The 19,048-nt window shown below is 35.4% G+C and overlaps 1 protein-coding gene across 1 annotated transcript in view; it reads right to left on the bottom strand.

Moving 5' to 3' along the window:
• IL23R (interleukin 23 receptor) overlaps positions 1 to 2,024 on the bottom strand; it is a 55,409-nt gene extending 53,385 nt beyond the window's left edge. Inside the window, exon 1 of the mRNA XM_045801368.2 lies at positions 1,955 to 2,024. Within this exon, the coding sequence (XP_045657324.2) occupies positions 1,955 to 2,024 (70 nt within the window). The remainder of the gene's footprint in view (positions 1 to 1,954) is intronic.
• Positions 2,025 to 19,048: the final 17,024 nt, after the last annotated feature.

The raw sequence follows: 19,048 nt of genomic DNA, 5'->3' as shown, positions 1-19,048 counted from the left end.
TATGGGAAAATGTTCTGAATATATTTTGTTAAAAAGCAAATTGTAGAACAACATATTTAATATAGGCTTAATATCAGAAATAGATGAATGAAGAGAAACACACTAAGATATTAACAATGATAATCTCTGTGTGTTAGACTAATTTTTTCATTTTTAATTACATTCTTCTGTGTTTTAAAGATTATATAATGAATGTATTACTTTCATAACCCAAAATAATAATTTAAAGTCATTTTCATATGCTCAAATGACAGTGCAATGCAATATCAGTTAAATTAAATTCTCATCAAGGAAAATTTATTATTGTCTTTTTCTGGAAATACTTGCATTAAAATATCTTAAAATCTTATCAAAATAGTGATAAAGGCAAGTATTTGATTTTAAAAGGTCTTTAGACTTCAATGCTTAAAGAATTAACTTGTATAATACAATTGTAATTGAATATTCCATTTACATAATGAACATTTATGCATAAATTATAAGTATTTAAATGTTGAAGTACTGATAAAATAATTCCATCATTATTAAGAGAACATCAAAGCCAAAGACATGAAAAGGAAGTTTTAAGAAAGCTCCAACTGCTTTAAATAAGGTCAACAATTCAAGTTTAGACAAACTGAATCTCTAGGACTTTAAAAAATATGTGAATACTATCATGGAATTATTATGAGTAGTGTTTGAAAAACATAGCGAATATAAAAAAGTCAGAAGACTTCAGATTTGAACAAATGTTGTTCTGGTTTTCAAAAATAGAATAAAGAAGAACCCCAGAAACTTTGGACCACTGAGCTTTACTACATTCAGGAAAAAATTAGTAAGTCAATGATTTCTCAGTACCTAAAAAAAATCAGTAATTAGTGGGAATCAACACAGATTGTGTAAGAATAAGTTACACAAATATGTTAATTTCATTTTTAATAGGATTAGTAGATTGATCAGAGGAATGTAAAACTTTTCTAAAGATTTTTTTAAATTTCAGCAGAGCTATTTAAAAAGGGGAACTTGGAAAAAATGTAGTCTGGATGCTATTAAAACTATTCATAGATTGAACAATAATATATAAAATAATTTCTTTTATCTCTTTTTTAAGATTTTATTTATTTATTTGAGAGAGAGAGAGAGCATGAGCGGGGTGAAGGGGAGAGGGAGAAGCAGACTTCCTGCTGAGCAGGGTGCCTGATGCAGGGCTCGATCCCAGGACTCATGACCTGTGCATAAAGCAGATGCTTAACAAACTAAGCCACCCAGGAGTCCCTGTAAGATAATTTCTAATGGACAGCTTGAGGGTCTCTAATGTCTTTGCAAAGCTTTCTACAAAGTCTAGAAACCTACTTTGATGTTGCTTGTCTCCCGATAAATGAATTTTTGCCAACTGCCCAGGACACAAAGCCCTCTGTAGAAACTCTCAAACGCTAACAGCTATCCTGCCTGAATTTCTGATGATCCCCTTCCTGGATTCCTCAAAGCTGCTTACGCCTGTATCTGTAACAGTGCCAGATGTTTGTGTGAATTGTAAGATGGGAATGATAATAGCACAATATTATTGTACAAAGTTGTGAGGAATAAAAGGGTTAGCATAGTGCCTGACACATAGTAACTGTCAACAAATGGTTTGTGGAGTTGAATTAAATCCAAATGTTTGATGCATTATCATGTAACAGTTGTAACAGTTCAAAGATAGAACATGCCAACTCAGAATAATTAGCTTCTTCATGGAAATGTTCATATATGAGTTAGAGGTTTGTTCCTTAGGGATGCTTGAGAAAAGATTCCTGCCATTAGGAGGGAGGTTGGACTCTTATTTCATTCATGCATATAATTTTTATGTGCATGTAGTTTTTCCCAATCTAATAATTGTTGATTCTTCAGAGATCTTAGCATAATGCCTTGAAAATAACAAACACTCAACATTTTTTTGAACAAAAAGTAACAATAGGTACTAAAAATACTATACCTCCATGACACCAGTTGAAGAATATGTAAAGAGCTATTATCACATCCCATTGAATTGTGACCTGATTCATTCCTGAAACCAGGTAAAAGCTCTTTGTTGCCCTCTAGAAAAGAAAAAAATATGAAAAATGTTTAAATTGCTATATTTTAATAAAATAACAATAATAAAAGGCCTTATGTTTTTTCCTGTTATTATTGCCTTTGATGAGACCATTTCAATAGGAAGAAAAGAAGGAAGGATGGAAGAAAAGAGAAAGGGGAGAATGGAAGGGAGGAGGAAACAAAGAAAAGTCAGTGGTGTGTGAGGAGGTGTAATACAGAGAGAGAAGTAAAGCAAAAGAGTTACCTTTTGTACCCTTTGAAAGTCACTATGAATTACGTTAGTAGGACATTTTGACCCTTGATAAAATACACTTTCTTCTAATCTTGTCTCTCTCATCAGAAACCCTGCTTTAACTCCCGATGCTAAATTCTCCTGGCCAGATTTCTGTGCCTAAGAAGCTCCAGAAGTATCGGTCTTTGATGAGTTAAGCTTGGGAAAAGCCAAAAATTGCAGTGCTTCAGAAAGAAAGCATTCAAAATGAGGAAAGATGAAGTGAGACAAAGCCATAGGTGCTCTCGCCAGTTAAATTTATTTAAAAAAGCCTTTTCATCTTTGGACAATTCAAAAGAAACAGTTATGTAAATTCCAAACAATATTGCCATTCGTTTACAATTAGAGTTGCGTTATTTAATCGGTTACTCAATAACCAACATTAGTTATTTTTATCTGTTTAATAAAACCTGAGCCTTTCATATAAAATAGAAAAACAAAATCATGACTCATTATATAGCATAAAATATCTGATAACACTTTTTTCTTAAAGATTTTATTTATTTGTTTGAGAGAGAGAGAGAGAGCACGGGATGGGGGGATGAGCAGAGGGAGAGGGAGAAGCAGACTCCATGCAGAGCGCAAAGCCTGATGTGGGGCTCGATCCCACGACCCTGAGATCACTACTTGAGCCGAAATCAAGAGTCAGGCACTCAACCGATTGAACCAACCAGGCGCCCCATCTGATAACATTTTTTAAAAACTGGGATCCCCATGACCCCTATGAATATAGGAATCCCTTTTATAATGTGTTAGCAATATTAAGTTTTCTCTTTATAAATAATAGGCAAAACCAGGCTTAACATGTTCCTGGTAGGAAGTTAACTACTCACCCGATAGAATATATGCAATAATTATTATTTAAAGTGATGTGATATCAGACAGTATTTTAGATCCAACTTTCATCTGTAGCCACTATGTGCCATACCACAAGAACTTATGAGAAAAAACAACCTGGCCCATGTATTTCCAAAAGAACATATAGGTGTTTTTAAGTATTTAGGTAATCATTGTCTCTTTACCTGTCCACTTGCTGGAAGCACATAATTCCACTTCAGAGCCAGGTTGCTACCTTGTTGCCTGCGTCATGTCCTCCTTCCCCACTGCCTGCTTATCAGTAATCACCAGATTTTCAGCAACGAGGCAAATGGAAATGTCAGCGAAGCCCTGACCTACATTTCAGATTCTTGAAGAGAAACTCAAAAACTGTCCAATTCAAAATGACTGGCTCACATGTCACTATTTGGGAAAACCCAGATTACTGAAAGTGAACTGCTTTGTCAGTACTTTTTTTCTCAGTTTAATTTAAAATGATCTGTCTCATCTGAGAAGTAGAACACATATGTAGGCTCTACCTATCAAAATATAACACCAAAATATACAAAATTATAATGCTTAGTTGTTTTTTTTTTTAAGATTTTTAAAATTTATTTATCTATTTATTTATTTGACAGTGAGAGAGGGAACACAAGCAGGGGGAGTGGAAGAGGGAGAAGCAGGCTTCCCGCTGAGCAGGGAGCCTGACACGTGTCTGGATCCCACAGTCTTGGGATCATGATCTGAGCCTAAGGCAGACGCTTGATAACTGAGCCACCCAGGTGCCCCTAATGCTTAGTTTTTAATTTGCAATTAAACATACCAAAAATATAATGTTTAGTTTTAATTTGCAATTAAATATACCAAAATACAATGCTAATTTTAACTTGCAGTTAACATTGATATTTATTATGAACCAGTTTCTTAAGACAGTTTAAATGCTACTGTTGACCATTTATTCACCGAGCATTTTTGAGTGCCTAACGTGTCGGGCATTGTTCTGAGCATTAAAGATATAATGGTGATTAATTACTGAACAGCTCTTTTGTTGTATTGTTTATAGTGATTCAATTACAGATCAGTTAACTATCACCCATGCTTTAACAGGATTCTACAAGCAAATAAAAAATTACCAAATATTTGGGGCATTTATAGTCAACGTCACCAGGGGCTTTTCCCAGCATATTCTTTCTTCCCACGTCCTTTATTGCTTCAACATGACTATCTTTTCACTCTGTGTATTTCTTTTTATTGTAAATGACAGTTAAGTCACTTGTTTCAATGAAATTCTTTTTAAAAATTTTTTATTATGTTAGTCACCATACAGTACATCATTCTTTTTTGATGTAGTGAACCTTGATTCATTATTTGCGTATAACACCCAGTGCTCATTGCAATATGTGCCCTCCTTAATACCCATCACTGAGGTACCCCATCCCCCCAACCCCCTCCCCTCTGAAATCCTCAGATTATTTCCTGGAGTCCATAGTCTTTCATAGTTCGTCTCCCTTTCTGATTTCCCCCCCTTCAGTTTTCCCTCCCTTACCCTAATGTCCTCTGTGCTATTTCTTATGTTCCACATATAAGTGAAACCATATGATAATTGTCTTTCTCTGCTTGACTTATTTCACTTAGCATAATCCCTCCAGTTCCATCGATGAAATTCTTAAAGCCTTCCATCCTGCCTTTTAAATGCTTATTATATCATTGGTACCCAGAGCATTAGAATACTCTGGGGAAACATTTGAAACATTTCTATGCTCAGATTTATTCTAGACAATAAAAATTAGAATTTTTGTGGGTGAAGACTGGGCATCAATTTTTTTAATCCCAAGTGATTATAATGAAGAGTCAGGCTCGAGACCTACTGGATTATAAGAGTAAGAGTGTCTTTGAAGACCACACAGAAGAAAGGATTGTCACCTGGGTTTTAATGATTAGTAACAATTTTCCAAGCTGTGAAGGAGAGGGTGTGGGAAACATTTCTCATACAAGAACAGAAAGTGCAAGCAATAGAGATGTTTTGGGACTGGCTGGTTGTTTCTTCGGGTTGAAGGAAATAGGATATGAGCTGGAAAACTACGGTCAGTAGCAGAACATAATTAATTACTGGGCCTTGTATTCCTGCTAAGTAGTTTAACCTTTGTCTTAAAATCAGTCAGAGATAACCAAGATTGGTAAGCAGAGAAATAACATAATCAGATTGGATTTTTAAAAGATAATTCTAATTATTGTGTGGAGAATTGAATGAAGATGAAGAGCCCAGTTAGGAGGCTTTTGAAAAGCAAAAGCTAATGAGGTCCCAAAACAAAGCAGAGGCAGCCAGAACTAAGGGGAAAAAATGGAACTGAGAGTATGTGAAGGAAGATTAGATAGGCCATGGTGACCAGTAAAGGAATGGAATCCCCTGGAGTTATGCAGTAAACGACACATATGTGTTTGTGGGGGGGTGAGAATTCAGGAGCACGAAGAGCCTCTGGTAGTGATTTTTGCTGACCCAGTAGATAACAACATTAACCGAGCACACAAAAGGAGGAGTGGTGGGGAAGGGATGAGTTTGGTTCTGGTTATGTTGATTTGGAGGAGCTTACAATATGTTCGGAGAGAACTGTCTGGTGGGCTTTCATAGATACAGGTAAACTTGGGAGAGAAGTTTGAGCTGGAGATCCAAATTTGGAAGATTTCAGCCTGTCAATAGTATTAAAACTTAGATTAGAATAAGAAAACTGAGAGGGCATATCCAGAATGATAAGGGAAGGAAGTAGGTGGCCAAAAGCAGAAAATCTTACCAAAGGACAGGAAGAGATACAAGGAGTGTGTGGCCGACATCAAATGGTCAGAAATTAAATATGATAAGAACTAAAAGAAAATATTGGATTTGACAGTAGTCTTCCCTTGGAAAAGTTTCAGAAAAGAAATGGAGGTAGAAAGGGAATTGAAGTGAGTTAGAAAAAAAAAATAAAGAGGACATTGGCTAATCTTTCAGGAATTTGGACTGTGAAGATGACATTGATGGAGAAGAACTCAGTGCAAATGAGGATTCATTTATTTTTTTAGTGGGGACCAGTGGTGGTTCCTCTTCTTTGGTGAGCAGTCTGTTCACATCTTTAATCCATTTCATTGGTTGGTTTTTTTTTCTAATTATTGAGTTTTGAGAGTTCTTTACATGGTTTGGAAACCAGTTCTTTATTATATGCATTTTACAAATAGTTTTTCCTAGTCTGTGGCTTATCTTTTCATCTTACCAATGTCTTTTGAGATAAGAAATTTTTAATTTTGATCAAGTCTAATTATTTTATTGTTTCATTTGTTTTGTCCTGCTTACATTTTCATCAACAATTAATACATAATCTTGTCTTATGTGTGTTTCTGTTTAAAGACACCTTACTTAATCTATACTGTTGACTAACATTGAACTCAGGGCCAACAACATAATAATTCATGCCTGAACAAAGCTCATCTAACACATGGAGTTTCTTTGTAATTTACATTGCAGCCCTGGACTCATGAACACTAGACAGTACTTTAGGACTATGCTTGGGGGCTGTTTTAAACAGTGAAATCACCAAAGAAGTACAAAATGGGGAAAAAATGTGGGACTAAGAAGACCTCCCAAAAGACGCTTGTTTATAGTACAAGAGCTGAAATGATTTTTTTTTTTAGCTGGGAACTTGCACATTGGGTGACTCAAATTTTTCACCACTCTGCACATGTCTGCAAATTACTGACAAGTGCTGCTAGTATTGATTTGGGGGTTATAAGTATACTTTAGCTGGTTAAACAATTCACAAATTTGGAATCAGGGAATGATGAGGATCAACTACATCAAATCTCAGATATAAGTGGTTTGATTTCATTTGCTAATCAGAAAGTATGAAGACCCACTGTCTTGGCTTTTTCTCCATAGACAAGGTTGCCATCTGGGTATACCAGGACAGTCTAATTTAAACATGTCCCAGAGTAATTATAAAGAACACTCCACTTTATTTTCAAAATTATTCTAGTTTAGATGATATATTGTCACTCTTTTATAGGTCTACAAGTAATAAACTTTGTTTCTTAAAAGTCACACTATTTCAAGTTTTCTCTGGTATTTGGTAAAAGTTTGGAATAGCTGTTGGCTGAGGGGAATGAAAAGGATGGTTGAGTATAAAATGCATGATCCTGAAAACATCATATTTAATTAGTAAGCATAGCTTGAGCTAGTACATCATAATGGAGCATTTCAAATTTTTTCCCATATTTTAAAAAATCCTCTTTAGGGCTCTTAAGGCTAGAACAGAAGAAAACAGCTGAAACTGTTGTACTTATGTAATTGTGCCTTTGTATAAATTGACCTGCCTATTATGCATTGAAAATATCTCCTGTTTCCCTGTCCAGAGGCAACATTGTCATAAACTAACTGGCTACTAGAAGGAACTCCTTGAAGTAGTTAGGATCTCCCAGTTTAAGAAGTATAGCTGGACCAAGACCTGGAATGTTAAACGGGTTGCCTAGCAACACTGGTCTACCCATTGGGGAGCGGGCCTAGAGGGCTCTACCTTGCCTCAGGACAGAGATGCCAGTATGTTGGGGGAAATGAGCAGAACAGGGAGTGGATTCTTGACCCCTGAAAAGGGAACCTAGTGACTTTCGACCCTGAAGGGAGATGGAAAACCCATCACCTCTATCTGGGGAAGTGATGCAGCAGCTCTCGTGTTTTTAATAGTCCTGGCTTAGGGGGGTAATCTGGTTAGAGACGGGGAGTAGGAAACTAGTCCTGAGTTTGTGCTTGCATTGAGGGTACACTGTTTTTACCTAGATTACTGCATTTCTTTGTGATAGCTTTAACAGGAGTGAGCAACTGAATATTATCGTGTGTAAAGCTCCTCAGACATTCCATTGGAGGTACCACTAAATTTGCAAATCCCATTAAGTAGATTTGATTTGGGAAGCTTACAATTTTGTAGAGTGATCTAGTAATTCTGTATGAAATAAAGAAATCAGTATCATGGAAGGGTGGGGAAACTGATGGGTGGTTGGATAAGTTGGATTTGATGCAGAGAAGATGGCAACAGCTACCCAAAGGGGCCAGAGGAAGTCCCTTGATATATGGGTATGCTCAGGGAAGATGCTTGTACATATCTGGTCAATTCTTGGTAGGTAGGGTGCTGTGGTACAGCCTAGTCGGTCTCTGTACCTGGGTGGAAAATAGGGGTCCCCATTTGAGAGGGTTTCCAGTACTATAATGGGTAAAGTGTGATTGCATCTGCATGGGTGGGTCCCCAGAAATTGAGGATAAAAGCAGAAAAGCTCACTGTGACTGTGGATGGACATGTACAGTGAGTCACCCTTCATAGCCTAATTAAGATCATTTCTGTATATACTGTGTTAAGGGGCTTGATCCTGGGGTAAAGAACTCTTTGGCACTCTCCAATATACTGTAGACTGTATGTGTAATTGACGTGAAGACTTATTTTGCTAATTTATTGGACATTCTGCCTTTCTGTTGTTATAAGCCCAGTGAAAGGGCTGCATATTCCTGAGTGCCTTCCATGTACCAGCATACACGGTACTTGGGGCTGTGACTAGAGAGAGGATGTTAATGGCTTTCAAGGACCCTTCAGTGGGAAAGAAAATTGTATTTAAAAATTAAAATGAAAAAGAATAAAATGCTAATGGGAAGATATGAGAACAGTTAAGGAAGCAGAGAGGAATATACAGCAGCCTCAGGTCCACATTTTTGTAAGCTTCAGGCCTCGGGCTCAGTTTCTTGCATGTTTCCTCCAGTTTGATCACACTTGTGCCTCCGAACTCGATTTTATGTTATCTTTTTCATATCTTTTTCAACTGCCTCTCCTGCTACCCCATCATCCTCCAGTGGGTATGTACCATACCATGCTGACTCAGCTTCACCAGTGGTGTCCAACTCTGTGTCTGGGACTGCCCTGCTTTTCAACACTTACGACTCTGAGTAATTATGAAAAGTAAAATTTTAGTTTAGCAGTCTTTATTTAAGAAGGTAACAGAAAATGTTACTCATTTCAGAAAGCTTTTCATCAAAAATATTGAACTTATTTTTCTAACTTCATGGACTTGAAGTTATGTTTTAATTATCTCGAGGGTAGTCGTACCTGGAAGAACTCATCCTTCAAATATGCCAGATTAATGAGGTGTCATTTTGTTAATTTTCTCAACCACTGAATTAATAACCCCATTATTCATAAAGAGATATGTAGACTCTTTGCAGAGAGATAAATACCATAAATCTTATGACTCATCCAGAGGATGTTACCTTTATGCAGCTGCTCGATTCCTCTCAGCATCGAACACCTGATGGCACGTTCAGCTATGTTGGAGACTGACATACATACAGGCTGAATCATCGCTATTTCCTGTAAGGTGTGCATTAAAGGTCAGCTTTACCTTATTTCCTATGAGCGTGTTAGAGACTTAAGAATGTTTAGAAGTGGAGATGATATCAAAACCTTGTCCTCATTTCTAGCTCTTGGACAGCATGTACACTTCTAAGGAGGTCAGTTTCCTGAGTCTTGATTTCCATCACGTGCCCTTTCCCAAATTTGATTTCTCTGAGAATGAGCCTGGGTATAAATAGCTGCAGGTGCCTTACACACTTAAGGCTTCTCTAGTCTTGACCTGCATTTTATATATATTTTTAGAAATCCGAAGCTTACCAAAATACTTGTATTTCAGCCCATGTTGAGATACTACTTTAGCCAATTTGGGGATATTTGGATCCATTTTGGAATAGTCTGAGTGCCAGGCATAGGAAGCAATATGGGGACTTATGATTCCTTTTTTTTTTTTTTAAGATTTTATTTATTTACTTTAGAGAGAGAGAGAGAGAGTGAGCGGGGGAAAGGCAGAGAGAAAGGGGGAGGGAAACTCAAGCAGACTCTGCCCTGGGCTCAGAGCCTGATACAGGGCTCAATCTCACAACTCTGAGATCATGACTTGAGCCAAAATCAAGAGTCTGATGCTTAACCGACTGAGCCACCCAGGTGCCCCAGTTATTTTCTTAAATTTAAGTGAAATTTTTGATGGACTATTGCAGTTTTTCCAGACACATTGGGTAAAATTCATGTGTTAAAATTTTACTTGATTTTTTTTTCAGATTTAATATACTTCATTCCATAAGCTAGTTTGTGGCATATTTGTTCCTATTATAGCTTAGTTGAACCTGTTTCATCATCTAAAATGTTAAAAAATTTCTATTGTCTATATAAAAGGAAATAAACGTTTTTAGACTTACGTTTAATACTTTAGATATTAATTAAAAATATGCCAGTGGGTACGTGTTTTTAAAAGCTTCTTCTAAGAGTATTTAAGGAAAACATTTGGAAGATCCCTGCACTAGAGATCAACTATACAATCCAATCAAAAACCATGGCGGAAAAAAAATATCAAAATATCAATAGTGGTTTCTTTGATTATTGAATTATGGTTACTTTTTCTCCTTTTGCTTTTCTATAACTTTCAATTTTTTAGAGTAAGTATATTATATATAATAATTTTTAAATCATTGAAAAAATACAAAATATGGGCAACCCTGTCAGGACCCCTTACTCGTGAGAGCTTTTTCTGTGTCTTCACTTAATAAACTTTTATCGCTTTACTCAGGAAAAAAAAAAAGGAAGAAAAAAGAAAAAATACTAAATACATTAAGGACAAGGAAAACTTTAAATGAAGGGATATAAAGGGGAGTTTACTTCCTAGTTGATTCTAAAATATGTGACTGCTGATATGTCTACTGATGTACACATTTCATTTATGCAAACTTAACTATAAGGGGCAGGAATGAGAAGTTTTTCTTCTTATAGAAGAAAAATGAATCCTTTTACACCTTTTAATAAAATAGACCTTAAGCCTTTATGACTCAAAGAAAAGAAGGCCAATGAAAAATGCAACAATAATTGTTTTTTAAATTGAAATAAAATCAACAAATAAAATGATATATGTTTCAAGTGTACAACATGATGATTTGCTGTATATATATATATATATACACACACACACACATATATGAAATGATATATATGAAATGATTACCAAAATCAAGTTAATTAACACATTCATAACCTCACATACTTTTTTCTTTTTTTTTTTTTTTTTTGGTGAGAACATTTCAGATCTACCCTCTTGGCAAATTTCTTTTTTTAAAAAAATATTTTATTTATTTGAGAGAGAGAGAGAGAGATGTGACAGAGAGCATGAGCAGGGAGGAGAGGGAGAACCAGTCTCCCTGCTGAGCAGGGAGCTGGATGCAGGGCTTAATCCCAGGACCCTGGGATCATGACCTGAGCTGAAGGCAGACACTTAGTTGACTGAGCCACCCAGGCATCCCTAAATTTCAAGTGTTTAATACATTATTATTAACTATAATCACCATGCTGTACATTTGATCCTCAGAACTTATTCATCTTATAACTAAAAGTTTGCACGCTTTAACCACCATCTCCCCATTTCCTCTATCCCATAGTCCCTGGCAAATACCATTCTACTCTCTCTTTCTATGAATTTCACTTTTTTTTGGATTCCCCATAAAAGTGATACCATATAATATTAGTCTTTCTCTTTCTGTCTTATCTCACTTAGCATAATGTTCTCCAGATTCATCTGTGTTGCAAAGGACAGAATTTCCTTCTTTCTCATGGCTGAATAACATTCTGGTGTGTGTGTGTGTGTGTGTGTGTGCGCGTGCATGTGCATGTGTGTGTCATATCTTCTTTACTCATCTCATCAGACACTTAGGTTCCATATCTTCCTTATTATATATAATGCTGTAGTGATCATGGGTTATAGATATCTTTTCAAGATAGTGATTTCGGTTCCTTTGGATATATACCCAGTAGTAGGATTGCTGGATTATATGGTAGTTCAATTTTTAATTTTTTGAGGATACTTCATAATGTTTTCTATAATGGTTGTCCCATTTTACATTCCCACTAATAGTATACAAGGGATCCCTTTTCTTCATATCCATGACAACATTTGTTATCTGTTGTCTTTTTATAAAAGCCATTCTAACAGATGTGATGTGTGGTTTTGAGTTGCATTTTGTTGACGATTAGTGATGTTGAGCACCTTTTCATGTACCTGTTGCCATTTGTGTATCTTTTCTGGAAAAATATCTATTCAGTTCCTTTGTCTATTTTTTCAATCAGATTATGTGTTTTGCTGCTATTAAGTTGTAAGAGTTCTCTATATATTTTAGATATTAACCTGTTATCAAATATATGGTTTGCAAATATTTTCTCCTATTCCATAGGTTGCCTTTCCATTTTGTTGATTGTTTTCTTTGCTGTGCAGAAGCTTTTCAGTTTGATGTAGTCCCACTTGCTTACTTTTGCTTTTGTCACCTGTGCATTTGTTGTCATATCCAAAAAGATCATTGCCAAGATCAATGTTGAGGAGTTTTTCATTCATGTTTTCTTCTGGGAGTTTAGGGTTTGGGAGTCTTACATTTAAGTCTTTAATTCATTTCAAGTGAGTTTTTGTGAATGTGGAAGGTAGGGGTCCAATTTCATTCTTTTGCATGTAGATACCTGGTTTTCCCAGCACCATTTATTAAAGAGACTATCCTTTTCCCATTGTGTATTCTTGACACCTTTGTCAAAGATTAGTATATGCATGAGTTTATTTCTGGGCTCTTAATTCTGTTCCATTGATCTGTATGTTTTTAAGCCAGTACCATACAGTTTTGATTACTATAGCTTTATACTGTAGTCTGAAATCAGGAGGTGTGGTGCCCTCAGCTTTGTTCTTTCTCAAAATTGTTTTGCCTGTTTGGAGTCTTTTTGGTTCCATACAAATTTTAGGATTGCTTTTTCTATTTCTGTGAAAAATGTCATTGGAATTTTGATAAGGATTGCGCTGATTCTGTAGATTGCTTCGGGTGGTATGGACATTTCACAATATTAATTCTTCTAATCCAAGAACACAAGACATCCTTCCATTTATTTGTATGTTCTTCAATCTCTTTCATCAGTGTCTTCTGGTTTTTAGTGTTCAGATCTTTTGCCTTCTTGGTTAAATTTATTCCTAAGTATTTTATTGTTTTTGGTATTACTATAAATGAAATTGCTTTCTTAATTTCTCTTTTAGATAGTTTGCTATATAAAATGCAACTCAGTTTTGTATGTTGATTTTGTATCCTAAAACTACTGAATTTGTTCTAATTGTTTTTTGGTGATGCCTTTAGGGTTTTCTATATATGATATCATGAAATTTGCAGAGACCATTTCACTTCTTGTTTTCCAATTTGGATACCTTTGATTTTTTTTTTCTTGCCTAATTGCTCTAGCTTGTTGAATAGAAGTGACAATAACAGGCATCCTTGTCCTGTTCCTGATCTTAGAAGAAAAGCTTTTCACTGTTTTTTGTTTTTTTAATTTTTAATTTAAATTCAATTTAATTAACATGTAGCATATTACTAGTTCCAGGGGTAGAGTTTAGTGATTCGTTAGTTGTATATAATAGCCAGTGTTCATTACATCAAGTGCCCTCCTTAATACCCATCACCCAGTTACCCCATCCCCCCACCCACTTCCCCTCCAGCAACCCTCGGTTTTTTTCCTATAGTTAAGAGTCTCTTATGGTTTGTCTCCCTCTCTGTTTTCATCTTATTTTATAAAGCTTCTCACTCTTGAGGATGATATTACCTGTGGGATTGTTACATGTGGCTTTTATTATGTTAAGATACATTTCTTTTATACCTAATTTGTTGAGAGTTTTTATCATGAAAGAATGTTGAATTTTTTGTCAAATGTTATTTCTACATCGAGATAATCATATGATTTTTATTCTTCATTCTGTTAATGTGTATCACATTTATTAATTTGTGTGTGTTAAACCATCCTTGCCTTCCAAGGATAAACCCCATTTGATTATGGTATATGATCTTTTTAATGTGCTGTTGAATTCAGTTTATTAGGATTTGTGCATTTCTGTTTATCAGGGATATTGGCCTGTAATTTTCTTGTGTCCTTGTCTGGCTTTGCTATCATGGTAATGCTGCCCTCATAAAATTAGTCTTTTCTACTTTTTTTGAAAGAGTTTGAAAAAGAGTAGCATTAATTTTCCAAATGTTTGGTAGAATTCACAAGTGAAGTCATTTGGTCTTATACTTTTCTTTGTTAGAAGATTTTAGATTACTGATTCAATCTCCTTACTACTTTTATGAGTATGAATGACCTATGTCATTCATATTTTCTGTTTCTTCATGATTTCATCCTGGTAGGTTGTATGTTTCTAGGAATTTATTTTTTTTAGGTTATCTAACTTGTTGGCATATAATTGTTCATAGTATTCCTTTCACAATCCTTTGTATTTCTGCAGTATCAGCTAAAATGTTTCTGCCATCATTTCCGATTTTATATATTTGAGTTTCCTTTTTCTTTATCTAGCTAAAGGTTGTTAATTTTGTTTATCTTTTCAAAAATCAGCTCTTAGTTTCACTTTTGATCTTTTCTATTGTTTTTCTACATTGTTTCATTTATTTCTGTTTTGATCTTTCTTATTTCCTTCCTTCTGCTAACCTTGTGCTTAGTTTTCTTTTCTAGTTCCTTCAAATATAAAGTTAGATTGTTTATTTGTGAACTGTCCTTTTCCTTAATGTAGGTGCTTATGAACAATGAAACTCATTATCATTAATTATTATTATTAATTATACTGGCTTTGATGGAAAATTTTATCGTTTGCTAAAAACATAGAAGTTATTAGAAGAAAAAAGTTTTCTTTATCCATTCACTACTGTCAATTGATGGGAAAAATATTTATGAATTCTTTCATGATGTTCAAGATATTTTTAGAGAATTTTTCAGATAGAAAAAAATATAACTCAGCATGACCAAAGCACATGTTCATCACTCTGTTTTGCAGAAGCAGATCCCCTCCTTCCCCTGATCTTCACATATAATTCTAATAATTCTAATAAATTCTAATTTACATTGTAGGGGTGACTTTAGGCTATTCAAATTAGCAAAGATATCAATAAGATATTCATTTGAAGTTTCCTCCAGGAAGATTTAGAGTCCTATCAACTCAAATGAGAGAATGAAGACCCCACTATGTGAAAGCTAATGATCTTCAGTGGTTTTCATTGCCTCTGCTCATCTCCATGAAAGGAAAAATCTAAGACTTAAGAGGACTTTGGATTATACAATTAACATTTGAAAAGCATCATTTAAATACTCATCTTCAGTTTGCAAGTGTGTGCTCAGGGTTGTTTGTTTGTTTGTTTTGCTGTTACATCCAAACAGTGACTAGATTATACTTTCAGGGCAACCATTTCAATGCACCACTTATGAGCTTCCCAAAGTGACAAGTCAATTTAGTGCTAAAAAGAATTCAGGAAAGGGCTTGAAAATTCAGCATGTAAGATAACATACTAGTGAACATCATCATCCAAGTTATACATTCCATGAACAGTTCCAGGAAAAAATTCAGTCATGGAGGTTCACAGCAATCATGGGCAGGCCTGAATCCCACTTCCGTGATTCATGTAGTGTTCAGATTAACACTGCTCTACTTGCTTTAGCCATATCTGAAAAAGTGACGTCCAGAAAAATCACATTTCTGATATGCTAGTTTTATTTTTCCCAATACACATTAAAATAAGCTATTGAATGAAAATGTTTGTCTGTGTACAATTTAAATTACTCATTTATCACCAGAAATACACACACTGCCCCTTTTTAGAGTATCCCCTCTAGCAAACTGATTCTTTTTTTTAGAGAACCAAGAAGATATTTATTTAAATAAGTTGCTTTATTTTGGTGTATTTTCTCTGCCATTCTACTCATATATATTTTAAAATAATTGAATGAGAGTTTTTTTATTAACAATGTAAAATATACTATGGAATCATTCTTGCCTTTTAAATGCATTGAGAGGTATAATTCAAGGGAAAGGAAAATTATTCTTCTTCATTTTGTTTTGACCTTATGTACTTATCTATTTTTAGCACATCCTTTTATTGAAGAGATATTTATTGAGTGTTTCCTATATTCCAGTAATTATTCTACTCCTGCGAATAAAGGGGTAGACAAAACAGAAAAAAAAATCTAGTCCTCATGGAGCTTACTTACATTCTAGTGTAAGGAGACAGATGGTAACTAAAATAAATAAAGTATAGTTTTAGATGATGATAGCATTTGGTGAGAAATAAAGTAGGAAAAGCAGACAGAGTTCAATTGTGCTGAAAGATCTTGCTGGAATATATCATTTGAGCAAAGATCTAGTAGAAATTAGGGAGAGGCTGTAGAGTTAATTTGAAGAAGTGTGCTTCAGGCAGAAAGAACAGTAGAAGACAAGGGAGAAAAAGAAGCTCTGGGGTACACTCGAGGACCAGGAAGGAGGACAGTGTGGGAGGAGCTAGGTAAGCAAGGGAGAGAACAGTGAGAAATGAAAACAGAAGGAAATGAAGTTGAAGTAACTGCAGTGAGGGGTGATGGGCAATAGTGTACAGCTCCATAGGGCCTTCAACTTTTCTGATGATTGAGATGAGAAGTCATTGGAGGGTTTTTTTTTAATTCAATTAATTAATGTATAGTGCATTATTAGTTTCAGAGGTAGAGTTCAGTGATTCATCTGTCTTATATAATGCCCAGTGCTCATTACATCATGTACCCTCCCTAATGTCCATCACCCAGTTACCCCATCCCCCACCCCCCTCTCTTCCAGCAACCCTCAGTTTGTTTCCTGTGGTTAAGAGTCTCTTATGGTTTGTCTCCCCCTCTGATTTCATCTTGTTTTATTTTTCCCTCCCTTCCCTATGATCCTGTTTTGTTTTTGTTTTTTTTTAAGGTTTTATTTGTTTATTCGACAGAGAGAGAGAGAGAGAGATCAGAAGCAGGGAGAACAGCAGGCAGAGAGACAGGGAGAAGCAGCCTCCCTGCAGAGCAGGGTATTTTGATAGGGATTACACTGAATGTATAGATTGCTTGAGGTGGCATAGACATTTTGCAATATTTGTTCTTCCAGTGAACACATTTGTTCTTCCATGAGCCTGGAATGTTTTTCCATTTCTTTGTGTCTTCCTCAATTTCTTTCATCAATGTTCTATAGTTTTCTGATTACAGATCCTTTCCCTCATTGGTTAGGTTTATTCCAAGATATCTTACGGTTTGGGGTGCAATTGTAAATGGGATACATTCTTTAATTTCTCTTTCTTCTGTCTCATTGTTAGTGTATAGAAATACAATGATTTTGGTGCATTGATTTTATATCCTGGCACTTTGCTGAATTCCTGTATGAGTTCTAGCAATTTTGGGGTAAATTCTTTTGGGTTTTCCGCATAGAGTATTATGTCATCTGCAAAGAGTGAGAGTTTGATTTCTTCTTTGACAATTTGGATGCCTTTTATTTCTTTTTGTTGTCTGATTGCTGAGGCTAGGACTTCTAGTACTATATTGAACAACAGTTGTGAAAGTGGACATCCCTGTCGTGTTCCTGGCCTTAGGGGAAATGCTCTCAGTTCTTCACCATTGAGAATGATATTTGCTGTGGGCTTTTCATATATGGCTTTTATGATATTGAGGTATGTTCCCTATGCTGTGAAGAATTTTAATCAAGAAAGGATGCTGTACTTTGTCAAATGCTTTTTCCTCATCTTTTGAGAGGATCATATGGTTCTTGTCCTTTCATTTATTAATGTAGTGCATCGCGTTGATTGATTTGAGGATGTTGAACCATCCTTGCAGCCCAGGAATAAATCCCACTTGGTTGTGGCAGATAATCCTTTTAATGTATTGTTGGATCCTATTGGCTATTATTTTGGTGAGATCCTATTGGCTATTATTTTTGCATCCATATTCATCAGGAATATCGGTCTGTAATTATCCTTTTGGGTGGAGTCTTTGTCTAGTTTTGGGATCAAGGTAATGCTGGTCTCATAGGATGAGTTTGGAAGTTTTCCTTCCATTTCTAGTTTTTGAAACAGCTTCAGAAGAATAGGTATTAATTCTTCTTTAAATGTTTGGTAGAATTCCCCCTGGAAAGCCATCCAGCCCTGGGTTCTTGTTTGTTAGGAGATTTTTGATTACTGCTTCAATTTCCTTGCTGGTTACGGATCTGTTTGGGTTTTCTATTTCTTCCTGTTTCCATTTTGGTAGTTGACACATCTCTAGGAATGCATCTATTTCTTCCAGATTGCCTAATTTGCCAGGATATAGTTGCTGATAATATGTTCTTATAATTTGTATTTCTTCCGTGTTGGTTGTGATCTCTCCTCTTTCTTTCCTGGTTTTATTTATTTGGGTCCTTTCTCTTTTCTTTTTGATAACCCTGGCCAGGGGTGTATCAATCTTACTAATTCTTTCAAAGAACCAGCTTCTAGTTTTGTTGATCTGTTCTACAGTTCTTTGGTTTCTATTTCCTTGATTTCTGCTCTAATCTTTATTATTTGTCTTCTGCTATTGGGTTTAGGCTTTATTTGCTGTTCTTTCTCCAGCTCCTTTAGGTGTAAGGTTAGGTTGTGTATTTGAGACCTTTCTTGTGTCTTGAGAAGGGCTTGTATTGCTATATACTTTCCTCTTAGAACTGCCTTTGCTACATCCCAAAGGTTTTGAACAGTTGTGTTTTCATTTTCATTTGTTGCCATGAATTTTTAAAATTCTTCTTTAATTTCCTGGTTGACCCATTCACCCATTCATTCTTTAGTATGATGCTGTTTAACCTCCATGTATTTGAGTTCTTTCCAAATTTTCTTTTGTGATTGAGTTCCGGTTTCAAAGTATTGTGGTCTGAAAATATGCAGGGAATGATCCCAGTCTTTTGAGAATGTTCCATGTGCATACGAGAAGAATGTGTATTCTATTGCTTTAGGATGGAATGTTCTTTTTTTTTTAAGATTTTATTTATTTATTTGATATATAGAGAGAGACAGCCAGCGAGAGAGGGAACACA

Source organism: Ursus americanus, chromosome 12, assembly GCF_024610735.1.
Source record: "Ursus americanus isolate L20-20 chromosome 12, mUrsAme1.1.p, whole genome shotgun sequence".
Lineage (NCBI taxonomy): Eukaryota > Metazoa > Chordata > Mammalia > Carnivora > Ursidae > Ursus > Ursus americanus.
This window is presented reverse-complemented; position numbering and strand designations above follow the sequence as displayed.